Raw genomic sequence first — 25,043 nt, forward strand, 5'->3', positions numbered from 1 at the left:
AGGACTTCTCTGAGCTCCCTCAGTATCCTGGGATCCCATCCGGCCCCATAGCTTTCTTCAGTTTCAAATTCTCAAGCTGTTTATAAACGCTTTCTTCCGTGACCGGCTCAAAATCCACTCCATTCCCAGAAATACCCTCGGCAGGCGACTGCAGTCCTTCAACAGGATTTTCTTCTATGAACACCGAAGGCAAGTATATGTTTAGCACACTCGCTAAATCCTTAAAAAATCCTAGCAGGACTTCTCTAAGCTCATTCAGTATCCTGGGATGTATCCCATCCGGCCCCATAGCTTTGTCCAATTTCAGATTCTCAAGCTGATTATAAATGCTTTCTTCCACGAACAGCACAATATCCACTCAAATCCCAGATACTCTCTTGGCAGCCGGGTCCTTCTCCAGGATTTTCTTCTGTGAACATCGACGAAAAGTATTCTTTTAGCATGTTCACTTTAGCCTCATCACTTTCCAAATAGCCATTCTGAGCATCTTTTCAGTCTTATCTTTCCTCCTTTCCCCAATATATCTGGAAAAAGGTCTTGACACCTCTCTTAACATCTTTAGCCATTTTTTTCTGCCGCCTGCGCTTTCGCTACCTGTATTTCCCTCTTCACTTCTTTGAGTTTAATCCGATAATCTTTTCTGTGATCCTCTTGTTGCGTTCTTCTGAATTTCTTGAACAAAGCCTCTTTTGCCTATTATGATTCTACTGAGACAGGCAGGGGAATGACTGGGACTCACTTCTGATTGGCCTGTCAGGAATTGAGCTGACGTCTGAAGCAGCACACGTCAGAACTTATTTAAACTTACCTCTCCCTACTGTGGACGCTCTAGCGTTAATTCCTGTCAGCTGAGCTCTGCTTCTCTTACTTTGATTGTGCTGGTAGCACAGTGTGTATTTTGAGGAGTTTCGCTTGCTCTCCTTTTGTTTGTGGTCTCCTTGTGTGTGTGTGTGTGTGTGTGTGTGTGTGTGTGTGTGTGTGCGTGTGTGTGTGTGTATGCTGGTTGTAACCAGCGTGTCCTTGATTGCTTCTCTGCAGTGCAGCTGGCTCTGTCTTCTGCCTAGTTTCTCCCTGACTCTGTTAGGCAGCCTTTTTATCCATGGTAAGCTTTAAGTTTCCCTTTACTCATGTCAACCCTTTATCTGCAGAGCTTGATATTTGCCTTCTGTGAGTCCCGCTTCTGTTAGGCAGCCTTTCTGTCAGTGGTAAGTTCGTTTCTGCTTTGTTTGTTTAAGTTTCCCTTTACTCAGTGTTAACCCTTTATGTGCAGTACTTGGTAGTTGCCTTCTGTGAGTGCTGTGTCTGCCTTATCCCTTTCTGTACTCTTGTATGTTTGCTTCTTTCCTGTCCCTATTTGAAAGCAGCCTTTTCCTTCAGCCTGTTTTTCCCTGTTTAGCCATTCCTGTGGAGCTTGTAGATTTCGTGTCTATAGTGTCCCATTCTGTCCCCAGCTTTCCTTTCTTCCCTGTGGGCTTTGCCCTCCGTTACCTGAGTTTCTGTAAATCCTTTGTTTGTATTCTCTCCCTCTGGTCGTAGGTTGTATCCGCCACTTTTGTCTGTCGTTTTTCCCTCTGTGTCACTGGCTGGCGCTGTGTACGTTGCATGAGCTCCAGTCCCTTCAAGGACCCCTCGTTGTTCTTTTCCCTTCCCTAGTGTATGATTTAGTTGCAGTTCAGCCATGAGGCCCATACGCTTGGACTCTGTACGAGTGGGTTCCAGATCAGCCTTGTGGCCCGCCTGAGTAGTCCATCTCCCTTTTCTAGTGGTGCTTGTTGTTCTCCTGAGTGTGCGGGGCTTTGTGGCCCGTGATATTGCTTAGCGCCTGTTTGGTCTACCCTAGGCCTTGGCCAAGGTCCTTCCTAAGCCTCGGCCTGGGCAACAAGGGTTCACGATCAGATTAACATTGCCCTTATTTTTTTCAGCCACTTTCTTGGAGAACCATATAGGCTTCGTTTCTCATGTTTTTGTTTACTTTCCTTACGTAAGGATCAGTTGCCATATTTATAGAAGCTTTCAGCTTGAACCACTGCGCTTCCACTTCACCTATGCCTACCCATGCCATCAGTTCCTTCTTCAGGGATTCCCCTATTTTACCAAAATCAGTATGTCTGAAATCCAGTACTTTGACTTTTGTATGTCTGCACTCCGCTTTTGTTCTTATATAAACCATATTGTGTGATGATCACTTATACATAGGTGGGCACCCACATGGACAACGGAAACACTTCCATTTGTGAGCACTAGATCCAGCGTTGATCCTTCCCTCATGGGTTCCGTCACCATTTGTCTGAGCAAGGCGCTGTGACAGACATCCATGATCTCTCTACTTCTTTCTGATTCTGTCAACGGGACTTTCCAATCCACATCAGACAAGTTAAAATCTCCTAATGGTAGCACCTCCCCCCTTCATACCAAGTTTTGAATATCTTCTATCAGATCCTTATCCAGCTTCTCCATTTCTGCCAGAGGTCTGTAGACAACACCCGTGTGGATACAGGTTCCATCTTCTCTTTCCAGGACGATCCATATAGCTTCTTCCTTTCCCCAGGTTCCCCCCATTTTAGCTGCTCTGATATTGTTTTTCACTTACAGCGCCACTCCTCCACCTCTTCAGCTCTCCCTATACTTCCTAAAAATATTATAGTCACATCCCGTTCAAACATTGAACCATGTCTCTGTAATAGCAGCAATATCCAAGTTTTCCTCAATCATCAGGGCTTGCAAATCTTGAACCTATTTACTTTGACTATGAGGGGGAAAGGGAAATGGGACTTGATATACCGCCTTTCTGAGGTTTTTTCAACTACATTCAAAGTGGTTTACATATATTCAGGTACTTATTTTGTACCAGAGTCACAAGGAGCTGCAGTGGGAATCGAACTCAGTTCCCCAGGATCAAAGTCCACTGCACTAACCACTAGGCTACTCCTCCACTCCTTGTGCTCATTGCTTTCCTTTTGCTAAGTGAGTTTGGATGGTTTTCTATATTTACATGACCTTTCTTTCTGCCATCTTGTTTTTTCTAGAGGTGGCTTTCTGAATTCCTTTGCTTCCTTTTATCACCCCCACCCTCTAGTTTAAATGTCTAGAAACATACTGTCTGAATTTGTCCACACGGATCATTTTTCCTGTCACTATAGTACAGCCAGCTATTTTTTCCACATATTAACACCATCCTCCAATGTATCTAAAACCTTCTTCTTTACACCAAGATTGAAGTCAAATTGAATTCCTCTGTTTACATAGTCTTTTCTTTCCCTTTCCACATATAGGAATTACTTCAGAAAAAAGCTGCAGTCTGAACCAAAAACTTCAGTCCCTCCCCAAGCTTCTGGAATGCTCTCTGTGCTCTATACTTGCTATTGTTGGCCAGGTCATTTGTCCCCAGGTGGATTACAACATCAGTATTAAAATCGTTGCTTTCTTCTTGGATTATGTTAATTATTTGGTTGGTACTTCAGGTAGCTGAGGATACTGGAAGGCATTTCACTAGGTTGGGACACTTGAACTGTGTTCCTAAGATAATGCCTCTGATAATGGAGTCTCCTAGTAGTAAGGGAATTTTCTGCTTTGCACTTATTTCTCTCTCTCTCTCTCTCTCAACCACTCTGCCATCCAGCGTCCTATCTTTTACCTCCCCCCCCACCCTCCATTCAGCATCTCCGCCTCTATCTCTCTCTCTCCACCTCCCTTCCCCTATTCCTTCCCTTGTCCCTTACAGTCATCTTCTGTTTCCTGGCCATTGCTGCTTCTCCCAATGAGCAACAGAGGCCACGGGAAAACAACAAAACAGCAAAGGTGGGGACACACACAGCCTTTAGAGCATGCGCTGTCGGCTCTGCTGGTCCTCTGACCTGGAACGGGAAACTGATGTCAGCAAGGGATCAGCAAACCCAACAGTGCAGTTCTGAAATGCTGGCAGCTCCACACTTGCTGTTTGCTGTTCTACCACTGCTGCTACTCATCAGAGAAGCGGCGGTGGCAGTGTCTCTGTGCTAAGTGGGAGTATTTCCTGCTTTGGCGGGAGTGCAAAGATGACCTGCCAAAGTAGGAGTCTCCCGCTCAATGTGGGAGTAGGACCAGTACAAGGGTTTCTGGCGCCCCACAGCAAACCTATAAATTGGTGCCCTCAGAAGAACATGAGAATGACACGGAGACAAAGTTTGTCCCCGTCAGTTCTGACCCCATCTGCACAAGCAAGCTCTCTCCTTTTCCTCCTCCTCCCATGGGTTCAGCCAGCACCACTCTCCTTTTCCTCTAGCCACGCCTCCTCCCCCCTCCTATGGGTCCAGCCAGCACCTCTCTTTCCTTCCTACCCCAGCCCTAATCCTACCCCTCCTTCCATGGGTCCAGTCCCCCCCCCCCCCCCCACACCTCTCCTTTCCCTCCTATAGGTCCAGCCAGCACTTTTCTCCCCTCCCTTCCTCCTTCTTGTGGATCTCACGTACAGGTTCCAGCATCCAGCAGTGATTCACAGTCAGAGGTCATCTCCATGGCCTTCCTTCTGCCATGTCCCGCCCTCTCTACTGTAATTCCTGTTTTGACGCTAAACAGAAGTTTATTTATTTATTACATTTGTACCCCACATTATCCCACCTATGTGCAGGCTCAATGTGGCTTACATAGTCATGACAGGATCTTGTATACAATTAGTATAAGCAGAAGATATATGAGGAATTAGAGAAGTAGGTGTTAGATAGGGTGGTGTAGGAGTTGCATTTTGATACTTGCATGAGTTGGGTGGTGATATGTGTCGTTAAGGGTTCGTTTTGTAGGCTTTGTTGAAGAGATGTGTCTTCAAGTTGAAGAAGAAGGAAATTGGGGGCGTGTCCAAGATGGCGACTCACACTCGAGGCTGAACGCTCCGATGTTGCTGGATGTTATTCTCTTTCTTTGAAATACTAAATCGGAGAGAAATCTAATGCCTCACACTAAGAGAAAAGGCGTGGTGAGGAACACGACGTCGGTGCTCCTTACCTCTACGCCTCTCCAGACAACGTTGGATCGTTTCGTAGCGAGCTGCCCTAGAGGAACCGGCGTGCAAGCCGCTGTGAATGATGCCGAAGGAGCGACGCCATTCCAGGCTGTTGAAACATCTCTTTCACCGCCGGAGTTTAACACCTCGCCGTGCCCTGCTCGCGAGAGAGGGGGGATGTTGGACCTGATCTCATCGGAAGGTGACAGAGACAGGCCCGAAAATGACGGCGCCACCCCAGAACGAGCAGAGGAATTATCTTTGGAGTTATCAACCCCACCGGTGGTAACGTTGGATTCGATTTGGAAGGCTATTCAGGCTTGACAAAAATAGTGACGAATACTGCCCAGGAGACCAGACTTCTAGTGAGTAAAGTAAATACCTTGACAGAAACAGTGGAGAAAGTAAAAATTGACTATACCACAAAGTTTGAGTCAATTGAAACAGATTTAACAACGCTGAAAGCAGTTAATATGACTATAATAAAAGATAAAACGTTGATGATGAGAAAAATAGAGCAATTGAAAACTATAATAACGTTTGAATCTAAGGATTTTGAATTTTCCAGTGGTAGATGGTATTGCTCCAATGGAACTATTTCGAAAATATTTAATTGAGATTCTGCAATATTCCCCCTCACTTATTCCTCCATTGAACAAAATTTTTTACATTTCCTTGCAAAAGAAAAGTCAGGGGGAATTGAGGGAAGAAACTCAGGTGAAGCTGGAAATAGTTACAAGATTTAACAGCATTCTTGGAACAATCTTTGTCAGTAATATCTCAGCGTCAAACACTTTTAATTTCTTTTGTCTTCGAGCAAGATAAGAATTCATTATTAAAATTATACTTTAAGAATTCTAAGAAGAGTTTCTGTGGCTCAAGGCTTTGGATATTTCCGGATGTCACAAAGACTACACAGGATAAGAGAAAATTATTTCTATCACTGAGGGAAGAAACCAGGGCATTGGGAGCCACTTTTTTTGCTGGCGTACCCATGTAAATGTTTAACCAAATATTTGAATGTAAAATATGTTTTTTTTGAACCAGATCATTTAAAGTTTTTTCTTGAACAGAAAAAGCTTTCCAATGTGAATCCACCTTAGTTTGAACATACTGTTAACATGGGATAAGAGGGTAGAATATGAGTCAGGCCATTTTTCTTTATTATATAAATCTTATGTTCTCCTGGTTTAAAAGACTAACCCCCCACATGTAGTGGTCTAAGGAAGAGTAGAAATTATGACGTATAATTGATTGGTTTATGGAAGAGAATTCTTTATTTGAATTTTACTACCTCTGTTTTTCCTGTACAATATGCATATTCTTGTAAATTGTTAAACTAAATAAATAAATAAAATAAAAAAATTAAAAAAAAAGTTGAAGAAGAAAGGTAAGGACACAGTAGGAGGAAGGCCACAGTGACAGCCTTTTACTGTAAATCGTTGCCAGCTGTAGGATCCTGTACGTGAGACCTGCGGGAAGACAGGAAGGAAGGAAAAGATTTTTTTTTTTTTTACTGCAGGAACAAAACTTTTGTTCCTGCATCCAGGGTGACCATGATTATCTGAGTGACAGCACCCTCCGAAGGCCAGCGGCCCCCTGTTGCGCTTACTGGGTTGCGCTGGCTCTGTGCAGAGACTTGGCAGGTCTGCGGAAGAGGCTTGGGCCCCCGTAGCTACGCCCCTGTGCTACAGTAACCTCAGCAGGAATGACTTTAGTAACTGCAAAGGGTTCCATGCTCAAAAGAATGGAGTTTAAGTTACAAGCCTTAAGTAGTTGAAAATGTCACTTTATTAGGATGTATGAAAAATAAAGGGATGACTTGTAACTTCCTGCAGTTCAAAGAGAAACGTAAGTTTCACAGAAGATGGCACTAAGAGGGAGAAGAAAAACCCAGGCACGATCCTGTACTGGCAAAGGCTGGGAATCTGAGCCTGGTTTTCGATAAAAGGCTGCTGTAACCTGAAAGTGGTCTTTCCCAGTATGGCAATACTTATGTACTTATGCAGTCTGTTAGAATTCCAGACTATAGTAATCTTGTCAGGGTAAGATTCCTATATAAAGAAAAGTAACACATTTTATTATTTTGAGTTTATGTTAAAATAAAAGTAAAAGCCTGAAGGAGTCTGACCTCAGCCTGGGTCATTCCCGATATTGCCCTAGTAGAGATACGTGAGTTGCAACTGACCGATATCTCGGAGCAGCTGCAAAGGGTCCGACAGACGCATTTTGAATTTGGGAATAAGGCAAGTAGACTTTGGCCCATAACTTAAAAAGCAGGGGAGTCAAGCCCATATTTCACAATTGAGGAATGGCAATGGAGCGGTGACCTCGGATCAAGTGGAGCTACAGCTAATGTTTCAACAGTCCTACGGGAAACTTTACACCTCTGATATTGATCCCTCGGAGGATGATATATCTGCTTTTCTAGACCAAGATCCGCTTACCAAAGTTAATGGAAGGGGCCCTGCATAGGCTATCTATCTAGACCTATTGAGTTAGATGAGATTCTAGAAGCAATCCAGGCCTTGGACCCCACCAAGTCTCCGGGGCCGGATGGCTTCACAAATAAGTTTTATAGATTTTTGGTAAGCTTTTGGCCCCTCTCCTTTTGAGGGTGTTTAACTCGTTACAGGAGGCACAAACACTCCCAGAGACTTGGAATTTGGCTCTTATTACAGTTTTACCTAAACCGGGTAAAGACCCGCAACTATGTAGTTCCTACCGGCCGATTTCTTTAGTAGGGGTGGACTATAAAATATTCACTAAGATACTGGCATCTCGTTTACAACATTACCTTCCACTTCTAGTGCAGGAGGATCAGGCAGGGTTTGTTCATGGGTGTCATCTTTTGATAACATCGCCGGGTGCGTCACCTTATTTACTGTGCTCATTCCATGAAAAGTTCCCATGTGTCTACTCTCATTAGACGCCGAGAAGGCGTTCGATAGGGTGCACTGGCCCTTCTTGTTTGCGGTTGCGAATATCAGGCTGTTTTCTTCATTGGCTACATCTTTATATAAGGGGCCCCACTGCTTCGGTGCGAGTAAATGGTAGTCATACCTCTCAGTTTCCCTTATTCCGGGGAACGAAACAGGGCTGCGCTTTGTCTCCTCTCCTCTTCGCGATGGTATCGAGCCTCTGGCCATCTATATTCGCACGCACCCAGATATCAAAGGGCTGCGATTGGGGATGATTGAATCAAGAATCCTTTGTTTGCAGACAATATATCACTTACCTTAACTGAATCCGGTACCTCTTTCCAGTTTTGTCTTCGATATTGCATGATTATGGTAGGGTATCAGGCTTTAAGATAAAATATGGACAAGTCTGAAGCCTTGAATATCACAGTCCCAGACGATCAGGTTACGAGGTTGTGATGCCAGCTTTCCTTTTCGCTATGCGCCTTCGATTTATAGATACTTGGGGGTCAACTTGACTAAGCGCCTAGAGGATCTCTATGAGGCAAAACTTCCTTGCTAAAGTGCGAGAGCTATTCTTAAAATTGGAAAGGTGGGAGGGATTGACGATCTCTTGACTAGGACGCATAAATGCGACTAAAATGATTTTGCTCCCTAAATTGCTATATTTGTTTATGGCACTGCCAATCTCTCTATCTGATAAATTCTTTCAAGGCTTGCATAGGAGAGTGTTCTCTTTCATTTGGAAAAAGAGACCCCCACGGGTGCGTTGAGCGGTAATGTGCCAACCACAAGCTCACGGGGGAATGGGAGCCGCCTCGGTCTCTCTTTACTATCAGGCAGCTCACCTTAGATTTTGGCTGATTGGCTTCAGGGGGAGAGAAAGATTTGGACAGCGCTGGAACAAACTTGGTTTGACCTATACCCACTGAGGGCTATCCCCTGGTTACCAGAGAGATTATTAAGAGGGGTGGTTAAAATAGGCCCCGCCACTTCTTCAGTGGCCTCTTAAGACCTGGTGCGTGATTAAAGGGCGCTTCTTTCCAGGGCATACACAACTTTCTGCACATGCCTATACGATTTGCACCGGGATGTTTCCTTGGGGTATCCGATCCTGTTATGGCAATCGGGAACAATTAGGTCTATGTGAGCTTGGGCAAGTGAGGGAGGATGGGGGGACGCTTAGTGTTTGGGGAAGTACAGAGGAATACGGGATACCTTCACCGAATGCATTTAAATATCACCAACTGCGGACTTTATCCTTAGGCGAGCAAAGGGGGAGTTAAGTCTAACGGAAACGCAATTGGAGCAGGCGATGGCCGGTGGGGGGGGGGGGGGGGGGGGGGGGGAGAGTGGGGATACCGATAATCTATAAGGCACAGCTCCATGCTGAAGGAAAGGATAGTGAATTCCTGGAAGCAAATAAGTTGCAGATCCGCGAACATAGTTTACCAAAGGGAAATCATGCCAAACGAATCTCATTGAATTTTTTGATTGGGTGACCGGAGAATTAAATCAAGGACGTGCTATGGACGTAATCTACTTAGAGTTCAGCAAAGCTTTTGACACGGTTCCCACAGGAGGCTCTTGAATAACTAGACAGGGCTGAAGATAGGACCCGAAGTGTGAACTGGATTAGGAACTGGTTGACGGACAGACGCCAGAGGGTGGTGGTGAATGGACTTCGCTCGGAGGGAAAGGTGAGTAGTGGAGTGCCTCAGGGATCGGTGCTGGGGCCGATTCTATTCAATATATTTGTGAATGACATTGCCGAAGGCTTACAAGGCAAAGTTTGCCTTTTTGCGGATGACACCAAGATTTGCAACAGAGTGGACACCCCGGAGCAAGTGGAAAGCATGAAAAAAGATCTGTGGAAGCTAGAAGAATGGTCTAACATTTGAAAATTAAAATTCAATGCGAAGAAATGCAAAGTGATGCACTTAGGGAGTAGAAATCCATGGGAGACGTATGTGTTAGGCGGTGAGAGTCTGATAGGTACGGATGGGGAGAGGAATCTTGGGGTGATAGTATCTGAGGACCTGAAGGCGACGAAACAGTGTGACAAGGCGGTGGCCGTTGCTAGAAGGTTGCTAGGCTGTATAGAGAGAGGTGTGACAAGCAGAAGAAAAGAGGTTTTAATACCCCTGTATAAGACGTTGGTGAGGCCCCACCTGGAGTATTGTGTTCAGTTTTGGAGGCCGTATCTTGCTAAGGATGTAAAAAGAATTGAAGCAGTGCAAAGAAAAGCTACGAGAATGGTATGGGATTTGCGTTGCAAGACGTATGAGGAGAGAGCTATGTTTGTGCAGCGCTGCGTATGCCTTGTAGCGCTATAGAAATGCTAAATAGTAGTAGTAGTAGACTTGCTGACCTGACATGTACACCCTAGAGGAAAGGAGAAACAGGGGTGATATGATACAGACATTCATTAATCCGCAAACGAACCTTTTTCGGAGATGGGAAGGCGGTAGAACTAGAGGACATGAAATGAGATTGAAGGGGGGCAGACTCAAGAAAAATGTCAGGAAGTATTTTTTCACAGAGTGGTGGATGCTTGGAATGCCCTCCCACGGGAGGTGGTGGAGAGGAAAACGGTAACGGAATTCGTGGGATAAACATAAAGGAATCCTGCTCAGAAGGAAGGGATCCCCAGAAGCTTAGCCGGTGGTGGGGATGCAGGGATAGTGCTGGCAGACTTATAAGGGTCTGTGCCAGAGCAGGTGGTAGGAGGCGGGGCGGGTGGTTGGGGGGCGGGGATAGTGCTGGCAGATTTATACGGTCTGTGCCAGAGCAGTGGTGGTGTGAGGCGGGGCGGGTGGTTGGGGGGCGGGGATAGTGCTGGGCAGACTTATACGGTCTGTGCCCTGAAAAAGACAGGTACAAATCAAGGTAAGGTATACACAAAAATGGCACATGTGAGTTTATCTTGCTGGGCAGACTGGATGGACCGTGCAGGTCTTTTTCTGGCCCACAACAAAAAGATTTTATTGAAGATACCATGTATGAACAAATCGCCCGACACAGGCCGTGTTTCACCCACCTCTTTATATATATATTTCTTATATATGCTCTTTATGTACATGTATATATATATTATTTATATTGGACAGTGCGTAACGATATGTTTATTCATGTAATTATTCTAGTATACTCTCTATATATACTTAGTAATATTCCATATTTTATTGTTTTTTGTCAATTTATATATTTGATATATTATGCTCATATGTGTGTTATATTTTATTATGATCTATGATAATTATTATATACTAGTAAAAAAGGCCCGTTCTGACACAAATGAAACGGGCGCTAGCAAGGTTTTCCTCGGAGTGTGTATGTTTGGGAGAGTGTATGTGAGAGTGACTGTTTGAGAGTCGGAGTGAAGTGTGATTGAGGTGAGAGAGAGCGTGAGTCTGGGTGTGAGTGTGTTTGTGAGAGAGTGTGTGTGTGAGAATGAGAGTGTGTGCAAGTGTGTATGTGAGACACAGTGTGAGTGAGAGTGTGTGTGTGTGGGCGAGAGAGAGAGTGTGTGTGAGACACAGATTCTCTGTTTGAGTGAGTGTATGAGACCAAGCGAGTGTGTGAGTGACTGTGTGGCACATAGAGAGTGAATGTGATACAGTGTGAGACAAAGTGTGTGAGAGTGAGAAAGACATTGTATATGAGAGAGAGAGTGTGAGCCGTGCCCTCCCAATCCATGGCCATCTGTCCCCTGCCCCCTCCATTCATCCTTTTCCAGCAATTCCCTCTGTCCCTGAGCCCTGCCCTCCCAATCCATGGCCATCCATGTTTGTCTGTCACCTGCCCCCTCCATTCATCCCTATCCAGCATTTCCCCTCTCTGCTTGAGGCCTGCCCTGCAATCCATATCCATCCATGCCCATCTGTCCCCTCCATTCATCCCTATGCAGCAATTCCCCTCTCCCTGAGTCCTGCCCTTCCAATCCATGCCCATCCATGCTCCTCTGTCAACTGGCCCCTCCATTTTCCCTATCCAGCATTTCCCCTCTCTGCCTGAGGCCTGCTCTGCAATCCATATCCATCCATGCCCATCTGTCCCCTCCATTCATCCCTATCCAGCAATTCCCCTCTCCCTGAGTCCTGCCCTTCCAATCCATGCCCATCCATGCTCCTCTGTCACCTGGCCCCTCCATTTTTCCCTATCCAGCATTTCCCCTCTCTGCCTGAGGCCTGCTCTGTAATCCATATCCATCATGCCCATCTGTCCCCATCCATTCATCCCTATGCAGCAATTCCCCTCTCCCCTGAGTCCCTGCCCTTCCAATCCATGCCCATCCATGCTCCTCTGTCACCTGGCCCCTCCATGTTTCCCTATCCAGCATTTCCCCTCTCTGCCTGAGGCCTGCTCTGTAATCCATATCCATCCATGCCCATCTGTCCCCTCCATTCATCCCTATCCAGCAATTCCCCTCTCCCTGAGGTCCTGCCCTTCCAATCCATGCCCATCCATGCTCCTCTGTCACCTGGCCCCTCCATTTTTCCCTATCCAGCATTTCCCCTCTCTGCCTGAGGCCTGCTCTGTAATCCATATCCATCCATGCCCATCTGTCCCCTCCATTCATCCCTATGCAGCAATTCCCCTCTCCCTGAGTCCTGCCCTTCCAATCCATGCCCATCATGCTCCTCTGTCACCTGGCCCCTCCATGTTTCCCTATCCAGCATTTCCCCTCTCTGCCTGAGGCCTGCTCTGTAATTCATATCCATCCATGCCCATCTGTCCCCTCCATTCATCCCTATCCAGCAATTCCCCTCTCCCTGAGTCCTGCCCTTCCAATCCATGCCCATCCATGCTCATCTGTCACCTGGCCCCTCCATTTTTCCCTATCCAGCATTTCCCTCTCTGCCTGAGGCCTGCTCTGTAATCCATGCTCCTGTCCCCTGCCGCCTCCATTCATCCTTTTCCAGCAAGTCCCCTCTCGCCCTTCCATGACCCCCCCCCCCTCGCATCCATGCTACGCTCTCTCCCATATCCCAGCCTGGCCCGCCCTCTTCTTTCCCCCCCCCCCTTCGCATCCATGCCTCGCATCCATGCCCCCCCCTCGCATCCATGCCCCCCACCCCTTCGCATCCATGCCCCCCCTTCGCATCCATGCCTCGCATCCATGCCCCCCCCCTCGCATCCATGCCCTCACCCCTTCGCATCCATGCCTCGCATCCATGCCTCCCTTTTTTTTTTTTTTTTTTTAATTCTTTTGTAACTTACCTCCGTGGCAGTTCGTGCAGCGAAGCGTCAGGGAAGGAGGCGGCGCTCCCGACGTCTAGCTTTCCCTTCGCTGTGTTCCGCCTTGTTTTGAAGGCGGAACACAGCGAAGGGAAGGCTAGACGTCGGGAGCGCCGCCTCCTTCCCTGACGTTTCGCTTCCGGATTTGTTGTTTTGTCGCTGAGGCGGGGCAGAGACGGCTGGCTGGCTTGAAGGCTTCACACCACGAATCCCCGAACCCTTCAGCCTCAGCCTGGGAGTGACGTCAGATGGCTTCAAGACTTCAGGCTTCAGGCTTCAAGGCTTCAGACTTCCGGCTTCAAGCTTCCGGCTTCACAGAACGTTGTCCTGAGAACTTAGGCTTCCGGCTTCAAGCTTCCGGCTTCACAGAACGTTGTCTTCAGAACGTTCACGGTGCGTTTTATTATATTAGATTTGTTCATTGTAGCCCCTGACGCAGCCCTAGGTGGGCGAAACACGGCCTGTGTCGGGCGATTTGTTCATACACGGTATCTTCAATAAAATCTTTTTGTTGTGACATTGATCTGCTGGCTTTCTTTCCCATATTGGATTTTGCAGATCGTTTGCCTTGTTGTTTTTTGGGTCTTTTTCTGCCGTCATCTACTATGTTACTATGAGGCGTATTTTCAAAGCACTTAGACTTACAAAGTTACATAGGAACCTATGGAACTTTGTAAGTCTATGTGCTTTGAAAATGAGCCCCTATGTAAACCTGTTACCTATTATTTACAGAAGTGGGAAAAGGCATTGGGGGTCTCTTATGAATACACAGAGTTGGAAAGGGTATTCAAATCCTTGCTTAAAGTATCGGTGTCAAGCTCCCCAGAGAATGGATACAAGATACTTTATTGCTGGTGCTATACTCCCAAAAGATTGGTTAGAAAGTTCAAGGTGGGATCAGTTGGCGCCAGTGCGGGGAGGAGGGAGATATGTATCACATCTGGTGGTCTTGCCCTTCTGCACAAGAATTCTGGACCAAAGTTTTGAAATTTGTGTTTAGTTTGACTGAGATCAGTTATCCCAAGAAAATGGAACACTGTTGCTTGCACGTTAAACCGCAGGGTGTGAACTTGAACACTCACCGATTGGTTACACAAGTGTTTGTGGCTAGGAAAATTAGTACTGGTGGAAGCATGGAAACAACAGTCTTTACCTGACATATCTGTGATATTACGCAAGCTGGATTATATCCATCTGATGTCTAAACTCACAGCGTTACGTACAGGTAGTATACTAGCCTATCACCGCATTTGAGACCCATATGTTCTATGGTCATCTCACCCCAAACCTGCTCTGCAAAAATCCTAGATGTAGATGGGAGGGGGGGAAGGGGTGGGGACAGGGGGTGGACGGGCATGTTGTGATAAAAGAAATGTCAGTTATCTGTTGGTATCTTTTATGCTTATTATTGTGAATCTAAGTTGTGGTTGGTTCAGATGATGTATTATTCAACTGCATTATATTTCAATAAAATTACAAATAATAATAAAAAAAAAGAACAAGATCCTGAAGAAAAAGTCACTAAACCATTATTAAGATAGGCTTAGGGAAAAAAATTACCACTTATTTGTGAAGTGAAAGCAGCATGGAATCTAGCTATTTTTGAGATCCTGCCAGGTAAATATGACATGGATTCGCCACTAAAACATATACTGGGCTTGACAGATTTTTGATCTAACAACCCAATATGGCAGTTTTTATCATCATCTTCTCTAGTATGGTCAGTAAGATATTGGAGGCAAAGTCAAGTTCAATTATTAGAGAAAAGTAACACAAATAAATTCTACTGATACTTTTTACTTATTTGTTTTTTTAAGACAGGGAGAAAAAGGAGTTGAAGAGAAAAATAAATAAAAAAATAAGACTGGGAGAAAAAATTTACAGCACAAAAATGACAAGAGAGTGCTTCTATCTTGTCTGATTGAAAAGTGGACATAAAAAGACTGATGAGACTTGCACCAGAGCAACAGAATATGAATTCCACACACGGTCATCAGCTGCAAGAACAAATCCATCTTAAAAATGATGAACATCACCTGCTTGCATGGCTGATTTCATCCTGGTTGTTGATAGGAATAAAGGGATTCAGTTCAGTTGCATATTTATGTTAACAAAGGAAAGAGTAATAACAACAAGGAATAAGTGATACATTACTGCAATGTTAACAAGAAACCACAAAGAGAAAGTGACTAATATACTTCGAATAGATCAAGAAATTAAATATTTTTTTAATGTTGCATGACTGACCCAAATAGAAGCATCCAGGTACTGCCAACAACTAATTCAGAGGAGATAAAGAGAAATCACATTGCCACAGCAAGGTCCCACACTTTGATTCAGAAGCTTTGGTTATCATAATATACTTATTTTTGTAGTGCCACTGGATGTAAGCAGCACTGTACATCGTTGAATAGTATTCAGCTACCACATGTCCCTGACTCAAAGAACTTACAGTCTACATGGATACCTGAAACAATGGGAGATCAAGCGACTTGCCCAAGGTCACAGGAAATATAAGTGGCAGCAGCAGAATTTGAATCTTGGCTTCCCTAGTTCTCAGCCCACTGCTCTAATCATTAGGCTACGTTCTCTCCTGGATTCAGAAGCCAGTGAATGTACAGCTATCCCATTGCTTGTTTAGGCACATTATTCTTTTGAATTCACTGACAACACTACCCAGCTATACCATGCTAATGAGGTAAATCAAATTACATTAAAAGTGAATAAAGGAAAGGCAAGAAAGAGAAAAGATAAATAAAATGGCGAACAAGAAAGCAAAGTTTCTAGGTCTCATACGCCCTACCTTAGTGATCCAATTAATAGCCGTTAGTTTAGCACAGGCTACAAATCACTAACCAACGCCATAGGTGTAGATCCAGAACTCAGAATTACACTGTTCTACTTAAAATGTCAGAACCCATTGCTCAGACCATGCAACCAGGGAAAAGTCCTTACTTGCTTCTTCTTGTGCCAAAAGATAGCAATGTTTTATCAAACCCTTCGCTTCTTCAGGCCTTGGACAGCAGAGTCCTGGAAAGAGATAATAAGTATTTTTAATTTAAAAGAAGACATAGGAACATAAGCATTGCCATACTGGGATAGACCCAAGGTTCATCAAGCCCAGCAGTGGCCAATCTAGGTTACAAGTACCAGGCAAGATCTCAAAACAGTACATTTTATGCTGCTTATCCTAGAAATAATCAAAAAATATAACAAAAAATGGCAACCCTCCACCACTTATAATTTGAACCATACACAACAAACTGTCAGTGGAGCAGCTCACACTTATTTATGTTTAATGAGGGGATGTCTCATACTGTCACACAGGCACTTCTTTTTTGTGCTTCCTTAAAGCCTCAGCTTAAGTGACTCAGTTATAATCATCGACTACCCCAACCACCGATAGTGCTGTCAACCACCTCAAAATTAGAGTTCTACAGTAAATTAATCCATATTTCAGCTGTGCTTATATAACAAAAAAATTCTTCTTTGGTTCATATCATTTTTTTGTAAATTTTTATGCACTATCGTTTGTAGCTTATATACAGAGCTTAAACCTGTGCAGAAACAATGTTTATACTTGTCAAGCAGGATCAATGTTTAGACTTATCTGGCTGAAAAAACCCCTGCTGCTTCATTATCTGTACCTCATGCTGTGGATTCAGCCCTCCTGCATTGCTTAGATCTCACTTGTCAGCATTCCATTAAACAGCCAGTGAATGCTTTGTCCCAATAGGAACCTGTTTCCTGGTGCCTCACTTTGTCAAGGGAACTTGCATATCTCTCTATAAAAAAGGCAACACCAACCTTCTATGAAGCCTCCAGCCAGAAGTGTGAAGGGGGAGAGATATCCAGTTTCCCCATGAGTGTCTGCCCCGCCCTCTCTGTAACACAAATAGTCAGTGAAGGAAAACACAGCAAAGCAGTGAAGGACTCAGAGGGGGGAGGGGAGAGAGGGCAGAGGGCAGGGACACACACACTCCCACATGCACACAGAAGAAAACCTTGCTAGCCCCCGTTTCATTTGCATCAGAAACGGGGCGTTTTTACTAGTACCTATATAAACACAAAAAGAGTGCTCTTAGCTGTGTAATGCTGTCTGTAATATCAAAACAGAGTTTCAAACAAGGCAGAAGATCTCACTTCACCAGCGACGTGCAGACAAAGAGTCAGAAAAAAATGGCGCCAGCATTATTTTAAAGTTTGTAGCACCTCCCTCTTTGGGATGACATCATCATCAGCTGGAAACTTTTAGAGAGACATCTACAGAAAACAGTTCCAGTGGAGATATGTATTTAACTCATTTGGTTCTATGGTACCAAGACGGTAAATCCACTGGGTTTCTCTTTGCAACAGTAATCTGTCAATGTTCCCACCACGGGCATTGGGTATAATACTATCAATAACCATACATCTCAGAGATTCCATGGGGTGTTGATTGTTAACACAATGTTGTACAAGCGGAGCCCCTATGTTACGGCCGGCTAAACGTGATCTATGCTCGGCCATCCTTGCATTAAGAGACCTATTCGATTTCCCGATATAAACCTTCTGACAGGGACAAATGATGTAATAAATGACATGAGGCATACGGCAGGTCGTTTGATGTTTAAGCTGATAAGTTTGACCGTTATGTGTAAAAGAGGCAGTTTCAATAGTCAAATCACATGTTTTGCAGCCAGTCTTCCCACATTTTGAATGACCTGCATTGATTGCACATGGAGCTCCAACTGCATTTGAAAGATCAGCCGGACTCAATATTTCGCTCAAATTACGAGCACGGGAAAAAGCAGTCCGCATGCGATATTGTGCAAAGACTGGATGAGCTCGCATTATGTCCCAGTGTTGTTTAATGATCTTAGCCGCCGTCTCACTACCTGGCACATACCGCATGATAAGTCATAACTTGTTCATCAGGCATATCTCGTTTCGCATTCTGTAATAATAGATCTCTATTATTATATTTGGCCCTCGTATAAGCTTGTCTGAGGACCCTTTTTGGATAACTGCGATGTAATAATTTTGTACCAAAGGAATGCGCCTGTTGTTTAAAATCACTGTCATCAAGGCTAAGATCATTAAACAACACTGGGACATAATGCGAGCTCATCCAGTCTTTGCACAATATCGCATGCGGACTGCTTTTTCCCGTGCTCGTAATTTGAGCGAAATATTGAGTCCGGCTGATCTTTCAAATGCAGTTGGAGCTCCATGTGCAATCCAATGCAGGTCATTCAAAATGTGGGAAGACTGGCTGCAAAACATGTGATTTGACTATTGAAACTGCCTCTTTTACACATAACGGTCAAACTTATCAGCTTAAACATCAAACGACCTGCCGTACGCCTCATGTCATTTATTACATCATTTGTCCCTGTCAGAAGGTTTATATCGGGAAATCGAATAGGTCTCTTAATGCAAGGATGGTCGAGCATAGATCACGTTTAGCCGGCCGTAACATAGGGGCTCCGCTTGTACAACATTGTGTTAACAATCAACACCCCATGGAATCTCTGAGATGTATGGTTATTGATAGTATTATACCCAATGCCCGTGGTGGGAACATTGACAGATTACTGTTGCAAAGAGAAACCCAGTGGATTTATCGTCTTGGTACCATAGAACCAAATGAGTTAAATACATATCTCCACTGGAACTGTTTTCTGTAGATGTCTCTTTAAAAGTTTCCAGCTGATGATGTCATCCCAAAGAGGGAGGTGCTACAAACTTTAAAATAATGCTGGCGCCATTTTTTTCTGACTCTTTGTCTGCACGTCGCTGGTGAAGTGAGATCTTCTGCCTTGTTTGAAACTCTGTTTTGATATTACAGACAGCATTACACAGCTAAGAGCACTCTTTTTGTGTTTATATAGGTATATGCAAGTTCCCTTGACAAAGCGAGGCACCGCAAAACAGGTTCCTGTCGGGACAAAGCATTCACTGGCTGTTTAATGGAATGCTGACAAGTGAGATCTAAGCAATGCAGGACAGCTGAATCCACAGCATGAGCTACAGATAATAAAGCAGCAGGGGGTTTTTCAGCCAGATAAGTCTAAACATTGATCCTGCTTGACAAGTATAAACATTGTTTCTGCACGGGTTTAAGCTCTGTATATAAGCTACAAACGATAGTGCATAAAAATTTACAAAAAAATGATATGAACCAAAGAAGAATTTTTTGTTCTATAAGCACAGTTGAAATATGGATTAATTTACTGTAGAACTCTAATTTTGAGGTGGTTGACAGCACTATCGGTGGTTGGGGGTAGTCGATGATTATAACTGAGTCACATAAGCTGAGGCTTTAAGGAAGCACAAAAAAGAAGTGCCTGTGTGACAGTATGAGACATCCCCTCATTAAAACATAAATAAGTGTGAGCTGCTCCACTGACAGTTTGTTGTGTATCCTAGAAATAAGCAGTGGATTTTCCCCAAGTCCATCTTTTTTTTTAATGACTTTTATTGAAAAATATTCAGCATAACACAACATGACTTTGTCCATTATAGACCCATCAGCATATCTAGACAGATTAACATACTAACATAATGGACTGCCTGCCAATAACCAAAACCATTCCATTGATTATCTTCACCCAAACCCACCCTCCCCACTCCCCCCAAAAAGATTCCCAATACAAACTCCCTGCTCCCTCACTGAGGAAGGAGGGAGGAAGCCGGAGAAGAGGACCACTTCACATAACTATCCCATATTTTATGAAATATTACCAAATGACCAGTTCGCAAGGCAGTCAATTTTGACATCAGGTGTAGATAGTCCAACCTCTGCTTCACCATTGAAATATCTGGCAAAGTACTGTTTCCAAGCGGCAGCCAGCATCAATTTGCTGGCTACAAATACAAAAGTAGCCAAATGATGGAGATGTGGTTGTACTTCCCCAGTAGACAATATTCCATCTTCAGAGGATAGGAGAGCTTGGTAATAGTGTGGACTAATTTCAAAATGCCAGCCCAATATTCCTGAGCTTTAGGACAAGTCCACCAGACATGGTACATATCATCTGTTAATCCACATTGACGCCAGCACAAAGCTGGTCAAGTCCATCTTAATAATTGCTTTATGAACTTTTCCCATTAGAAAAGATATCCAAACCTTTTTAAACCCCGCTAAATGCTATTATCACACTCTCTGGCAATGAATTCCAGAGTTTAATCACATATTGAGTGAAGAAATATTTTCTCCAATTTGTTTTAAATTTACTACTTTGAAGCTTCATTGTGTGCCCCTAGTCCTAGTATTTTTGGAAAGATTAAACAAGCGATTCACGTCTACTTGTTCCACTCCACTCATTATTTTATAGAACTCTATCATATCTCCCCTCAGCCATCTTTTCTCCAAGCTGAAGAGCCCTAGCCATTTTAGCCTTTCTTCATAGGGAAGTCATCCAAACCCCTTTATCATTTTCGTCACCCTTCTCTGTACCTTTTCTAATTCCACTATATCTTTTTTGAGATGCGGAGACCGTGGAGACCAGAATTGTACACAGTATTTGAGGTGCGGTCACACCATGGAACGATACAAAGGCATTAAAACATCCTCATTTTTGTTTTCCATTAACATTCTATTTGCTTTCTTAGCCGCCGCCACACAGTAAGCAGAGGGTTTCAACATATCACCAACGATGACACCTAGATCCCTTTCCTGGTCAGTGACTCCTAATGTGGAACCTTGCATCACATAGCTATAGTTCGGGTTCCTCTTTCCCACATGCATCACTTTGCACTTGCTCACATTAAACATCATCTGCCAGTTGGATGACCAGTCTCCCAGTCTCATAAGGTCACCTTGTAATTTTTCACAATCCTCTTGCAATTTAACAACTTTGAATAACTTTGTGTCATCAGCAAATTTAATTACCTCACTAGTTACTCCCATCTCTAGATCATTTATAAATATGTTAAAAAGCAGTAAAGACCCCTACTGAACACCACTATCTACCTTTCGCCATTGAGAAAACTGACCATTTAACCCTACTCTCTGTTTCTATCTTTTAACCAGTTTTTAATCCACAATAGATACTACTTACTTCCTATCCCATGACTCTCCAATCTCCTCTGGAGTCTTTCATGAGGTACTTTTTCAAATGCCTTTTGAAAATCCAGATACACAATAGCAACCCATTTATAATCCACCATGTCAAATATTCAAAATGATTTACAATACAGGCACAGCAAACAGGAAGGAACTTGACATGCAGCAATAACAGAAGAGAGTAGAGGCTGGCCAAAGGATGAACCACCACAGGAGATGTTGCTAAATCACACTTTTATTCAAAGCACCAATCAAAGGAACCGACACTTGCTGTGTTTCGGCAGTGAAAAACTGCCTGCCTCAGGGGTTGAAATCAAGCCTTGAAGATAAAGAGATGTGAAATAGCTTGTATAATGATACTTGAAAGCACAAGTGGGCCAATGATCGAAGCAAACACAGGCACTAGAGGCCATAGCACCATACTAGCCCGATGATCAAAGCCAGCACGCCCGTGCAACAATGCGCTCACTGGCTCTGAATGCAATGAACATGCAAATGCATGCTAAACATGGTATTACCTATTCCCCCCCCCCCCCCAATGCTCAGCAGAGAATGCACCAAACAATGGTACTGCTCCCGCAGCAAACCCTACACCAATTCAAAGATGGTGTTAGGGTTTGCAGAGCATTGGGGAAGAATGGGGAGACCTGCCCAGCATGCATCTGCATGGTAGCAGGCTCCCCCATCCCCCCAACAGGACCGGGAACTCAAGCCCCCCCCCCCCCCCACCCAGAGCAACACGGGGGCTTAAGGTTTGGTGGACCTCTAGTCCCCCCCCCCCCCCAACACAGAGGCACTGGATCTCCAGCCCCCTAACCCCCCAATCACACCTAAAAAATAAGGCCATGGTGGCTGAGTGGGCTGCAAACCGAAACTCCATCTCCCACCTGGTGGTCTTGTGGCCCCCTCTCTGTACCTTTGCAGTGGAGAAGGGAGTAGCACACTCCCTCCTCTTCAGTGCCGCCAAGCCTGAGATGCACTGGGAAGCCCCCCATCATATGAGTTTCTTTCTCCCTTATATGGATGGGAAGCCCCGCCCAGTGCATCCCAGGATGCAATGGGCAGGGCTGGATGCCACCATTTTGAAGGCTGCGCTTAAGAGGAGGGAGTGTACTACTCCCTCCCCCACCACAAAGGTACAGGGAGAGAGAGGTGGCCACTAGACCACCACGGGGAGTTTGGGGCTGGAGATCCACCTCCCACCCAAATGTCGCTATACTAGGGGGAGAATGGGGGCACTAGGCCAATACCAGGGCCTTGCAGTCAAAGGGAGCCCCAGTGTTTGACAGGTCCGGGCCTTTCAAGCATGTGCGGGAGGACTGTGCCTGAATGCATGCTCAGGCACAATCCTCCCACACTTTTACCCCATGATCAGAGACAATAGTGTACTTAAATTTACATGCTATTATCTCTGATCATAGGGGTGGTATAGTCCCGTGCTGTTCCACCGCTATTTTTAGAGTGCTGTTTAGAACAGCATGGGGCTTCTGATCACCCGCCTGAAGGAGAGCAGAAAAGCCCTGGACAAACAGAATCCAAAGCATACACCACATTAGTAGAGAAGGAAAGGAAGAAAATATTCAGTCAAGCAGGGTGAGCCATCATGTTATGTTTCTGTGTATTTAAGAGAGAACAGGTGAGTCTTGAGTGTGTTCCATAGTTTGGGACCTACATAGCTGAGGGCAGTGGAGCGAGTCAAGTCAAGGTGAATCATGGAAGGGGGAGGGGGCATACTGACCCAAGTTTGTACAGCAATGGGTTCTGGGAGGTGCATATGGAATGAGTAAATGGTTGATGTAGTCAGGGGCAGAAGGGAGATGACCCTTGAACATAAGAGTAGGAATTTTAAATTTAGTATGGGCAGAGATGGGCAACCAGTATTCAGCTGTAGAGAGCAGGGTAACATGATCAAAAGGTTTAGAGTTATGTTAAGAGGATGACAGTAGATTGGACAAGTTGAAGGTGTTAGAGAGTACAGTGTCAGGCCAGCATATAAGGAGTTGCAATAGTGGAGGTGGGTAATCATGAGGCTAAGGAGAAGGGAATGGATTGCCTGAGCAGGGAGAAAAGATCTGCAATTGTGGTGGAGGGCGAAGAAACTGTTCGAGGGACGGAATCTATCTGAGCCTTGAAGGTAAGGCAATCATCCAAAATAAATCCAAGGAGGTCCTACATAAGTACATAAGTATTGCCATACTGGAAAAGACCAAAGATCCATCGAGCCCAGCATCCTGTTTCCAACAGTGGCCAAACCAGATCACAAATACCCGGCAAGATCCCAAAAATGTACAAAACATTTTATACTGCTTATCCCAGAAATAGTGGATTTTCCCCAAGTCCATTTAATAATGGTCTATCGACTTTTCCTTTAGGAAGCCGTCCAAACCATTTTTAAACACCGCTAAGCTAACCACCTTTACCACATTCTCTGCCAACGAACTCCAGAGTTTAATTACATGTTGAGTGAAGAAACATTTTCTCCCATTCGTTTTAAATTTACTACATTGTAGCTTCATCGCTTGCCCCTTAGTCCTAGTATTTTTGGAAAACGTGAACAGACGCTTCACATCTACCTGTTCAACTCCACTCATTATTTTATAGACCTCTATCGTATCTCCCCTCAGCCGCCTTTTCTCCAAGCTGAAGAGCCCTAACCGCTTTAGCCTTTCCTCATAGGGAAGTCGTCCCATCCCCTTTATCATTTTCGTCGCCCTTCTCTGCACCTTTTCTAATTCCACAATATCTTTTTTGAGATCCGGCGACCAGAATTGAACACAATATTCGAAGTGAGGTCGCACCATGGAGTGATACAAAGGCTTTATAACATCCTCATTTTTCTTTTCCATTCCTTTCCTAATAATACCTAACATTCTATTTGCTTTCTTAGCTGCAGCAGCACACTGAGCAGAAGGTTTCAACTTATCATCAACGATGACATCTAGATCCCTTTTCTTGGTCCGTGACTCCTAACATGGAACCTTGCATGATGTAGCTATAATTCGGGTTTCTCTTTCCCACATGCATCACTTTGTACTTGCTCACATTAAACGTCATCTGCCATTTAGACGCCCAGTCTCCCACTCTCATAAGGTCCTCTTGCAATTTTTCACAATCCTCCAGCGAGTTAACGACTTTGAATAACTTTGTGTCATCAGCAAATTTAATTACCTCACTAGTTACTCCCATCTTTAGGTCATATATAAATATGTTAAAAAGCAGTGGTCCCAGCATAGAGCCCTGGGGAACCCCACTAACTACCCTTCTACATTGAGAATACTGACCATTTAACCCTGCTCTCTGTTTTCTATCTTTAACCAGTTTTAATCCACAATAGAACACTACCTCCTATCCCATGACTCTCCAATTTCCTCTGGAGTCTTTCATGAGGTACTTTGTCAAACGCCTTCTGAAATCCAGATGCACAATATCAACCGGCTCACCTTTATCCACATGTTTGTTCACCCCTTCAAAGAATGTAGTAGATTGGTGAGGCAAGATTTCCCTTCACTAAATCCATGTTGACTTTGTCTCATTAATCCATGCTTTTGAATATGCTCTGTAATTTTGTTCTTAATAATAGTCTCTACCATTTTGCCCGGCACCGACGTCAGACTCACCAGTCTATAATTTCCCGGATGTCCTCTGGAACCTTTTTCAAAAGTCGGCGTTACATTGGCCACCCTTCAATCTTCCAGTACCATGCTCGATTTAAGGATAAATTACATATTTCTAACAATAGTTCCACAAGTTCATTTTTCAGTTCTATCAGTACTCTGGGATGAATACCATCCGGTCCAGGAGATTTGCTACTCTTCAGTTTGTAGAACTGCCCCATTACATCCTCCAGGTATACAGA

The 25,043-nt window shown here is 44.4% G+C and overlaps 1 protein-coding gene across 1 annotated transcript in view; it reads right to left on the reverse strand.

The window, feature by feature from the left end:
* The window catches only part of MCM3AP (minichromosome maintenance complex component 3 associated protein), an 888,504-nt gene that overhangs the window by 731,371 nt on the left and 132,090 nt on the right, over positions 1 to 25,043 (reverse strand). Inside the window, 2 exon segments of the mRNA XM_030208795.1 lie at position 11,048; positions 16,093 to 16,167. Of these exon segments, the coding sequence (XP_030064655.1) occupies position 11,048; positions 16,093 to 16,167 (76 nt within the window).

The sequence above is a fragment of the Microcaecilia unicolor genome, chromosome 7 (genome assembly GCF_901765095.1).
Source record: "Microcaecilia unicolor chromosome 7, aMicUni1.1, whole genome shotgun sequence".
In the NCBI taxonomy this organism is placed as follows: domain Eukaryota; kingdom Metazoa; phylum Chordata; class Amphibia; order Gymnophiona; family Siphonopidae; genus Microcaecilia; species Microcaecilia unicolor.